This window comes from Rhinolophus hipposideros (genome assembly GCF_964194185.1).
Source record: "Rhinolophus hipposideros genome assembly, chromosome: 6".
Taxonomy (NCBI): domain Eukaryota; kingdom Metazoa; phylum Chordata; class Mammalia; order Chiroptera; family Rhinolophidae; genus Rhinolophus; species Rhinolophus hipposideros.
Window position 1 is genome coordinate 48,532,971 of NC_138052.1, and position 11,441 is coordinate 48,544,411.

General features: G+C 40.3%; 1 protein-coding gene across 1 annotated transcript; it reads right to left on the reverse strand.

Moving 5' to 3' along the window:
* Positions 1-6,033: 6,033 nt before the first annotated feature.
* Positions 6,034-6,424, reverse strand: LOC308498852 (ragulator complex protein LAMTOR5-like). The gene has a single exon (XM_081051583.1). It carries the CDS (start codon positions 6,394-6,396, stop codon positions 6,121-6,123), a length of 276 nt encoding a protein of 91 aa, XP_080907709.1. The 5' UTR covers positions 6,397-6,424; the 3' UTR covers positions 6,034-6,120.
* Positions 6,425-11,441: the final 5,017 nt, after the last annotated feature.

Here is an 11,441-nt window from a genome sequence, read left to right on the forward strand (position 1 = left end):
ATGGCTACTATTCATTGAGCTTTGACTTGAATAACTGAAGCCAGAGAGGTAAGTAATCCATCTGAGATCACAACTTGGAAGTGTTGGGCCTGAGACTCCAGCTAGGACCATCTGGCCCAAAGCCCTAACTCTGAACCGCTGAGTGGAGCAGGGTCTAAGACATCAAGTCTGCGGAGAGGCAGGAAAGTTGATTTACACCAAGCAATGGCTTGGCTGGGCTCCACTCCATTAGCTGTGTGACCTCAGGCAGATTTCACAAGTTCTCTGGGCTTCGATTTTCTGTAAAATGAGAGTCTAATGACACTTTGTTCTCAGGTGTTTCAGAGGTGTGGACTCTGTTGCATGTTGGGTGTTATTGGTTTTTGTGTTCTGTCCTTTTATCACACTCTGCCCTTTTTTCAAATGGTGGCAGTAATGAAGGGGGTGGTGGGGAGAGCATAGGCCCTTTTGCAGCCAAACTTGGGGAGAGAATACTTCCAGGGCTAGGAGGAGTGGAAGTTCTGAGAATACAGGCCCACCTCCTCGGGTTGGCAGGCAAGGACAGGAGAATTCAGAGGGACTGTTATGCGCCTGGAAAGGGCTTCTGGGAAGAGCTGCAGAGGCCTTATAAGGCTTCCGTGCACTCATCATGAGATCAAGGCAGTCTGCTTTTGACTTGGTGAAAGTGTACTCGTATCTCCGAAGCCAAAGGACTCCATTTCCTCACTGGGATATTTTGAGGATTTGTATTTTGAAGTACATCAATCATTTCAAGCGGGCAAATAATCATTTGCTTACTTAATTTTAATGTTTACATAGCATTTGTTTTAAAGTAGTAAGAATCTAAATTCCAAATGTGGTTACAAAATCAGCCTCTACCTAAACTGGTAAGTGCATTTAAATGAAGCTTAATTTTAAAGCATACATTTGCATATTGAGGTTTTGGTGAGCCAACTTTTAGAGTATGATTTCCAGAGCACTGATTTTCTAGAGTTCTGAGAATGTGGCAATTTTTTCCAATTGCTTTTCTTAGCCTGGAAACCTCAGTTCAATTAATATAAGGCTTAACAAAATGGAGCAGATACAAATTAAACGTTAGTTATAATACAATACTTTTTCAAGTCATTTTTAGAATGTTCTTGGGATACTTTAGAACCCAAATGTCACCATTTTGGAATAGAGTGTTAAAGATACTTATTCTATAGCTCATTTGCATTTAAATCAACAGGCATGAGAACCTAAAATAACATATGAGAATCTGCCAAGTCAGAAAGAGATGGCTTCCATTTTCTATTGATAACTTCATGCAAAAATCAAGCCGGATTAATACACTTATTACAAGTCTAACAATTTCAGAGGGACTTCTATAGTTATATAAAATGAAGTTGATTGGTATATTTTAAAACTTTATTAACTGAGGAAGACAACACATTGGGGAAAAGTGCCTAAAACACTAAAGTATGATGAATGAAATAAATATAATTATATAAAAAAAAAACCCATGAAAACACCACCCACATCAAGAAATAGAACATTGCAGTTACCCCCAGAACCTCTTCCCATGTCCCATCCTAGTGACCTACTTCTCAAACCACTCCCCTTTCACCCAGGTAACTAATATTCTGATTTTTATGGTAATCACTTCCTTGCTTTTTAGTTTTTTCCTGGTTTTGAACTTTATACACAGATGGAACAAGACTAATAAACACTGACTTGGCTGCCTAGCCTGCTGACACCAGTGCACATCTGGCTGGGTAGCACAGTCCCCATGGGGGCACATCATATATGCAACAGAGGCAGCCACGATTCTGAAGCTGGAGCCTTAATCCCATGTGCAGTGACCTCCCCCAGCCTGTCCAGGCCTTTTACTTAGCTGATGGTCCTGAATATCCACAGCAAATCAGCAGCACGATAAGGTTTGTTTTCCTAATATCAGTCCAAAAAACATCGTGGTCTTTTTGGCTTTAAATGACCCAACCCATTTCTTGTCCCCCGACTTTCATCTCCCAGAGTTTGGGCTCTGTGGTGCATTGGGTTTTCTACCTTGGCGGTAATTCCCCCCCCCCCGCCCCCACTCAGCTCTCAATCTTTGGCCTTAAAATATCAAGAGATTAAATTATTATTTTTAATTAAAGTAATAATTTCTTGATATTTTTAAAAAGAATGTATTCTTTTGTATGTCTGTTTTGCTCAATACTGTTTATAAGATTCATCCACATTGTATGTGTGGCTGTAGTTTGCTAATGTATAATATTCTAATATGTAAATACGGATATCATAATTTGTCTAATCTATTATTGATAGACATTGGATTGTTGTTAAGAATATATTTGTATATGTCTCCTGGTACATATCCATGCATTTGTGTTGGAATGTATGTAGGAATGGAATTCCTGGATCACGGGACATGTGTATCTTATACTTTGGTAAATAATTCCAAATGATTTTCCTAAGTTGTTGTGTGCATTTGTGTAATAGATTTTTAAAAATTGTGGCCAAAAAGGAACAACAACAACAACAAAAATTAAAATAAACAAGAAGAAATAAAATTAAAATGTGGCCAATATAGAGAAATAAAAAGTAAAATAAATCATTCTTCAGTAGGCATCTGTTAATTTTTGTTGTTAAAAACATTTATCTAAGAGATCAATGTAAGTGGGCTCAGGATTAAGTAAAGTCGTCCACCTTCATTATTGTTCCCATTCCAGGTGCTTCTGGCTACCCATGATGACATGGTGGCTCTCCAGGGAAAACCAGTGTACTTACAGATTGGTAAGACTGATGGATACTCAGGTGGGTGTCTTGGAGCAGCCGGGGCTAGTTCTTTTCGCAGGCCCTATGTTTAGCCCAAAGTGAGAGACTCCATTGAGGGTGGCTTTTTTTTTTTTTTTTTTTTTTAATACCTGCTTTCCTCTAAGCTGTAATCACTCCTGGGGTATGATTTTTGCTCAGAGTGTGTCCTTCTCTTTCAATCTCATGTTCTGGTTACAAGGGAGGGCCTCATTTAAATTCCCTGCCTCAAAATTATATAGCCTGTTGATTTGCAAATGGCTGAATCAAGAATGAGTAAGGGAAGTCATTTTGTACTTTTTTGGCATGACAACCAATTAGAAAATTTATTTTTTATTATGGACTTTTCTAAACATACAGAAAAACAGAAAGAATAGTAGTCTGTGGATCCATCTCTGAGCTTCAACAGTGATCAATTCGTGGCCAATCTTGTTTACTCTTCTCTCACTCCCCTCTCCACTGGATTTTTTTCAGTTTTTAAAATTTTTATTTCATTCCATTTTTGGTAGCCAAGGTCTTTAATAGGAATGAGGGAAAGGCCTCTCCACTCGCCCAGCCAGGGGTCGTGAAGATGGCTGGGCGCATCCTCAGCTACAGGTACACCCAGTGGCCACCGCCCTTCTGCTGCTAGTGTGGGAAGTTCACGGGGGTACAGCTGGAAGGGTTGCCTTCCTGGGTGGGCTCAAAGCCATCTTTTTCCAGGTGCGCAGACTCACAAGTCCTGTCCTTGAAGTCTTTCTCAATAGCAGGTGCTGCTGCTTCCCGAAAGGGCTGTTGGGCCGTCAGAGGTGTGGCTGTGCCCGCAGGTGCGCGGTCGTTAGGTGGGGCTTGAGCCTGCAGCGGGCCAGCTCCGGCACCACCAGCCCAGGGACCGCTTCCTTGACCCGCATGAACTTCTCGTCGTGGTATGGGCGCCAGTGCCCTTGGTAGCACGGCCCTTGCAGAAGGTGTGCGGGCCCTGCTTGCTGGTCTACCTGCTCATCCCGTCGGCGCCCTGCTCCAGGCCCCAGCCGCCCAGCTCAGGAGGCCCTCGGCCACCCTGCACGACAGGAGCGTTCTCACCCACCTGGCACCCAGCCCGCACCCATCAGCGGCTGCCTGCTTGAGCTCCTGCGGCCATCCAGCCCCACTGCTCTCTGCTTCGAGTCCCCCGGGATTATTTTGAAGGAAATCACAGCAAATGACTTCATCCACAAATACTTCAGCATGTGTTCCTAAAAGGTAAGTATTCTTTAAAAAATTACAACCACAATGCCATTAGGACACTTAAATGTCATCGAATATCTTCTCAGTATCCTAATTTCCCCAGTTGTCCCAGAAGTGCTTTGTTATAGTTGGTTCATTGGAATCAGTATCTGTCTGGCGGGAGACCCTGCTGCTGGGCCATGTGTTGTGCAGGGAGGCCTGCGGGGTCTCTGGTCCTGCTCCCCACATCAGAAGCAGGATGTGGTTAAGCCAAAAAGGAACACCCACGGAGCCATAGATAGGGGAGTCCTACCACTATATTCTCACTGGCGGCTGGGTTGGAGACACAGGAAGCAGGAGCCACCCTGTCCACAACCCGCCGTCCTAACTGCAATCTGCTCTTGCAGGCTCACCCACCATCTCCTTGCTAGCCCCCAGTTTTCTGCTAGTGTAGTCACGGCAATTATATTAGTGGCCAATGGCTCACTGCTTACAGCTGACGGCCAACTACCCACAGCTGATGGCCATCCGATCACAGTTGATGGCCTTTTACTACCTGAGCCAGCACTTTTCTATGTGAGGCCGAGAGCCTAAAAACTGCTCTCGGGGACTCTGTCCCCACAGCATCTCATGAGGTTGACACCTTGCATGTGGCTTCTATACCTGCTAAGTTTCTTATTCACTATTTCTCTCACCCTCTTTATTTTCTTGCCATTGATTTGTTGAAAAAAACAGGATCATTTCCAGCAGTTTCCTTATCTTAGATATTTTATATTGTTATTTCTGTATTGATGCTAATTTTATTATAGTGGCGCTAAATGTCATTGTGTTAATAGCAGTACTTTTAGTATTCTTTGATTAAGAAAATACACAATGACAAAAAGCTACTATAAATCCAGTAACATTTTCAAATTACTTATGTGTGTGTGTGTGAACAAAACAGCTGGAAAAAAGTGGGTTCTCAAACTTTTTGGTCAGGACTCATTTATACTCTTAAAATTATTGAGGAGTCACAGGGAAATAAAAGTTGCTTGTTTGTTTATTGATATTTACTGTATTGGAAATTCAAACAAAAATTAAAAATATTTGTTAATTCAATTCATTAAAAAATAATAAATCCATTAGATGCTAACAAATAACATTTTTGTCAGAAAAAGAACATTTTCCAAACCAAAAAAAAAATTAGAAAAGAGATATTGTTTTACATCTTTGCAAATCTCTATAATGACTTGCTTGATAGAAGCCAGCTCGATTCTTTTATCTACTTTGGCATTTATTTCGGTACAGTATTACTCACCATGTAGCCTCTGGAAACTTTGCTGTACATTTTTGAGAGATTGAGAGTGAAAAAGGCAAAAAAGTGTTAGTGTTAGTATGAAAATAGTTTTGACCTCATGGAGCATCTGACAGGGTCTTGGGACCCCTGTGGGTTCCTGGACTGCACTTTGAGAGCTACGGCTATAGAATATTTATGTGTGGAAGACATTATTATTATTATTAGTGTGTAGGCAATACTTAGTGAAGGAGTGTATTTGAGGATCCCTCGCAAATAATTCTCAGCACCCTCTCTTTCCCTGAGCTCCATGATTTCTTCCTTCTTGGCAGTACAAAAATATTCTGTGGGTGTGGTAATGGCATTTTAATTATGTTCTATGTTCTTTTAAAAAGTGTTTGTTTACAATATCTTCATCCCATCTCCTTCTCTCCCCCCACCCCCAAATTCCGTAGCTAGCGTCATAATTTTTTCCCTGACAGTGCAAATAAAATGGTGGAGTGGAAACATGGAAATTTGGAAGAAGTTGGAAATGTGGCTTCCAACAAGCTGGGTGACCTTGGGCATGTCAAAGTTGAACCTCTGTTTATTTAGCTATAACATATAGAAGTTGTATCAGATTCTTTTTTTTTTCCTCCAACCAGATTTATTGAACATAAAAAAATTATATATACAAACTGACCTGGACTTGCTGCTTCAAACCACGATCCTTTCTTACTGATATTTTGATAAGTCAGTCCATAGCATGTCAAAAAAGAGCTTACTCTAAAATAGAGAAGTACCCAATGCACATTAAATAAGTTGCCTAACTATTAAACTTTAATATTAGTCTGTAAAATAATTAACATAGGTGGGAAGGAGTCCCTGTGACAGGCTGCCGGAGAACTGAGATGTTAAGAAGCTATTTTGTGCACAGCCACTGTGATGCCATCATGTTTCTGGATCATAATGTTCCCGTTATCTGATTCTAGACACACCACAGGAATATCAGTGGGGTCTGAGGTTAGTTTAGCTGCTTGCTGAGAGAGAACAGATATCACCCCAGCATGCTCATCTGACAGAGTCCCACGGCAGCCCAGATTAAGTCCTTGTGAATCTGTGCACAGCACTCCAACAATGGATGGGTTCTTCATTGTGTCCTCCAGGTGCTGCTCCAAGGTCGCCTCCATTTCGCCAGCCGTCCAACCCGGGCCTGGACGCCGCTTCTCTGTCCCTGTATCAGATTCTTTTAAGGCCTTTTCTAGATCCTAAATCTAAGAAATGCTCTTATGGCTTATAAATAAGCCCATCCTGATATTTTTTAGCTCAGGCATATAACACTGGCCTTACATAGAGTAGAAACCCATACAACCTGAGAAAAGAGGATTAGAACACTTTTTGATTAGTTAGAGGGAGAGCAAGGATTCGATACACCACAGGAGATTCAGAATTGAAGAGTAATGAAGTGTAGGAACCCCTTGTCAAGGGGTCTTGCATGATTTCCCACACCAACAGGTATCCTCAGAACAAGAACCAAAGCCTAACGTATTTTTTTCCCTAAGACCTTTATAACCTTCTAAACTCCATTTTCTAAGGCAGGGGTCAGCACACAATAGCCCTGGAACTAAGAATGGTTTTTACATTTTCACGTGGTTGAAAAAAACCAAAAGATGAATAACATTTTGTGGCACATGAAAATTATGTGAAATTCAAATTTCAGTGCCGATCAGTCAAGTTTTATGGGGACACAGACACATTCATTTATGTGGTGTGCACGGCTGTTTTTATGCTACCATGGCAGAGTAAGTTGATGTGGGTGTGACACAGTATGGCTTGCAACTACATGCTACCTGGCCCCTTACAGAAGTTTGCAGACCCCTGCCCTAATGCAAACCTATAACTTCTTTTTTTTTTTTTTTTTTTTTTTTTTTAGTTTTTTCATTCTGATCCTGATGTTTTATTTCTCTTTGTTTTCTTACAGTGCTAATTTGCATTCTGGGGTCATCCTACTTTAAGGGAAATGGATTTTTTTTTTAATTAATTAATTTATTTATTAGTTTCTATAACTTCTAAATCAACTATTCATACACCTTCTCTGACTTAACAATTGGTTCATCTGTTAGCTTCTCTTGGGTCTCTGATGACTTCTGCTTCAAATCTGTCTTTCACATAGACACTGGGTCTCCACTCTGACACCTTTAATGAGGCATCTCAATCTCTTTTCCACGAAAGTTTGAGGGCGTATAGCAGGCGCTCTTCTGTGATCCACCCCTCTTCAGGTCTAGTTGAAATCCCCAACCTGGCGTCTTTTACAGACTTCCTCAAATTCGAAACCACCTGCACCCTTTGGCTTTCTATTTCCAAGACTTTTCTACCTATAGCAATTGTTGAGAATGACAGGAGGAAGATAGATTTATTTCCTCCCTGCTTTTTAACTAGGGCATAATCTCCTCAGCTAAGTCACTATAACAACTTTAAATCTGCAGTTTTATCACTTCGTGGTTTTCAGTGGTCATTTTCCCCACTTCTCAAGGACATAGGCTGAGGTCTGAATGAGCTGGAGAATCAGGTAATTCAAGAGTTAAAATGAAAAAAACAAACACACAAATGGTGGTTCTTCCTTTTTACATTGAAAGCCCTGGAATTTTTAAGGACACATAGCTACATGTGTGTAGCTATATATTTTACCCAGGATTTAATTTATAGAAGTGTGAGTGAGTGAGGGCATGGAGAGGTCAGTGCCATTGAATGAAAATTTTTATACCAATCACACAGGGCCTTAGAGTAAACACCAGGATGGTTAGCAGGCAGAAAGGAGGGGAAATCACTAGACCACAGCCTTTATTGTGGTTTCCCAGGGAAAGAGGAGGCAGGGCAGAATAAACGTTTAGAACGGGCTAGTTTGAATAACTCTGTTGGGCCTTGGGGTATAGAGGCTGTCCCTAATTGCCTCATACTGGCCCTGGGTTTGATTTAGGGCAAGGGAACTATTGGCTTGGTTGTGTGAAAGTTACTAGATAAGAAGCTAGTTGAGCATTTAGGCTGGGGAATTGGTTAGTTTGCACATGAAAGGCGTGCTTTTAGGCAAGTTGTTATTAACTTTAGGAATTAGCAACCTCTGGGAGGGGCAGTCTCTCCTTGGGTCTGTAAGGCCCTCAAATGCCAGAGTATCAAGAATACAGAAAATAAGAAAATATAGTTAATATAATTGGCCTTGTGATGAATGGATGCCAAATAGACAAATAGAGAATCTAAAAAACCACATTTATATATTTATTTTATATATACACATTTTATATATTTTATATATATACATTTATATATATTTTATATATACGCATTTTATATATAAAAACACATATATATATTTATATATATTATAATGATGATTTTTAGCATTAAAAAATAGAAATCTTGAATTTCATATGAGTTTAAAAATTAACGTAAAAGGCATAGATACTTGAGATAAAATTAAAAGTTTATAATGTGAAAATTAAAAAGATTTTCACTTCTGTGCATCATCCCATTACTTTATTAACTACTATTAACATCTTTCTACAGGCTTTTCTTTACAGTATTCTCACATGGTCTGCAGATCCTATTACCCCTTGACTCAATTCCTGCCTGCTTGCTTGCTCCCTCCCTCCTCTCCACCAGCTGGAACCCTCCAGGCATGCTTCTGCCTCAGAGCCTTTGCTTCTATAATAGTATTTGCCAGGCTGTTCCTCCTGATAGCAGCCTGACTATCCCTTCACTTCCCTCTGTTTTTTACTTAAATAGACCTCTAAGAGGTCCCCTGGACCAGACAGTGGTCTTGAAAATGGCACCTACCCCACACTTCTGTTCCTCTTCCCTGATTTCTTTTTTATCCTTAGCACTCTTGACATTGCACATATACCTTCTGCTTATTTCTCTTGTTTATTATCTGTCTCCCCCATTGGAATGTAAGTTCTGTATAGGCAGGGATTTTTGTGTAGTGCCTGATAGACAGAAGACGCTCAATAAATATTTCTTGATGAATGAGTGACTATCAAGCACAATTATACAGTACATATTTATTTGTATAAATGTATAATTTTTTTAACAAGTGGAATCATATTGTACATACCCTGTTTCCCCAAAAATAAGACCTAGCTGGACAGTCAGCTCTAATGCATCTTTTGAAGCAAAAATTAATATGAGACCCAGTATTATATTATATTATATTATATTATGTTATGTTACGTTACATTACATTACATTACATTACATTACATTACATTACATTATATTATATTATATTATATTATATTAAAGACCCATTCTTATAGTAAAATAAGACTGGGTCTTACATTAATTTTTGCTCCAAAAGATGCATGAGAGAGGATTGTCTGGCTAGGTCTTATTTTCAGGGAAACAGTACGATCTCCAACTTTTTTTTCTTTAACTCATTTTTTCTTGTTAGAACATCTGGATGCAGTTCATTCTTTTAAGCAGTAGCATAGTATTCCGGAATACAGATAAACCGTAATCTATTTAGCTAGTCATTTGTTAATGGTCATTAGGATGTTGACATGTCACAATTTTCCGCCAATAACAAATGAAGGAATAGAATGCATACCAAGTTCAGGATGTAGAACTTGTTCCAGAACTGACTAGGAGATCATTGATCATTTTCTGACTTTCTTGTGCTATAATTTATATTTTTCTTTAATCCTGGCCACTCAGAATAATGTTGCTTAAATGAGGTATGGGCAGAGATGGATGTTGGAACCATCACATGTACTTACAATAATTCTATATTAATAGTCAGTTACTAGAGCTGAGGGCAGACAGGTGGGCTACAGGCATGTGGGGGGAAGAACGCTCCATCTTCTTTGACCCAGTCAGTCCATTTATCCACACCTGCGTCTGGTCTTATATGGCCCTTGCTGACTATTCCATTCATCTACCATGTGCCTTCAAAATTAATACCTGACACTCCTTGTGCTGGCCAATTTCTCTTTTCAGTAATCATGTCTTTCTTCTATTTTCTATTCGTTTAAACCCTACTTCTCAGTCTTCTCCTTTAGAGCTTAGTCACATGGTCTCTTTCCCCACTGAAATCTGCCCAATCTCTGACATCTTCCATACAAATGTTCAAATCTCATCTCTCAGTGATGCTTGATGGTATGGCCTTCATCTTGCCTTTATTTCCTCCCTGGCCCTGGACCAGTCCATCTGTTCCTTCCCAGCATTTCTGTCGCTTTAATCTGTTCTGCCTCTGATCTGTGCTTGTTACACCTGCAAGCCCAGCCCATGTAATATGCTCTTCCTCCCTGAATTTCAGAAACCTCATCTGCTACCCTGAGTGATTCCAGCCTTTGCAGCCCTTCCAGCCTTCCTGAGTGATACTGAAGGCTACTTGAACTGTCTTCTCTTGGGGAGTGGATGTTTATTTTTCATGCTATATCCCTTTCAGCTCTTTTGAAGGTTCCCAGTTTGGCTTAATTAGGGTGCTATGGGATAATACTTGGCTTTCCATTGCGGAGCCGTCCGGCATCACTAGATGGGCAGAGGGACGACTGGAACTATCAGGTGGGCTGCCAGCCTGGTGTCACCATGTTCCTGGGGCCCACAGCTCCGTGGTACTGGTGGGGAAGAGGTCACTATTTTCAGGAGGGAAGAGCAGTTGGGTTTGAGAAGACACTGTTAGATTATACAAGATATTTATTTCTGCTATATGTTGGTTGCTTTTTTTTTCTTGCTGTTGTTTTTGGGTAGAGCTGTGGGGGGGCTCTCGATGATAGCTAGGATCCTTCTTTCCAGAAAAATTCACATACACACAATGTTTTGAATGAGTTCCCAAGATGTGCATGGACCCCTGAAATCGATGAAAAATTCTATGGCCCCAGGTTAGAGCCTATTTCCCTAGATCATGTTTTATATACTCATATGTTCTGGGTTTTTTGTGTTCCCCCCCCCCTTTGTCTGTCTACTGACTGTGGCTGGAAAGCATTGTCTTAATGCTGTAATGAAATAGACATGAAATGAATCTGATGGCATCTTTGGCCTTTCTTATTTTTTAAGCAAGCTTTATTTCTCTTTGGAAATGTTCCATATTGGGATTGAAAAAATTAGGCAGAGTTCTCTCCCCAATCCCATGCATAAATTTTGGACTATAAGGTTCTGTCTTGCATCTGAGTTGTTTGGATTGTGGCATAGTTTGGTGGGAATTTTCCTCTGAGTCATATTGGTGATTCTTTGGTACTGGTTC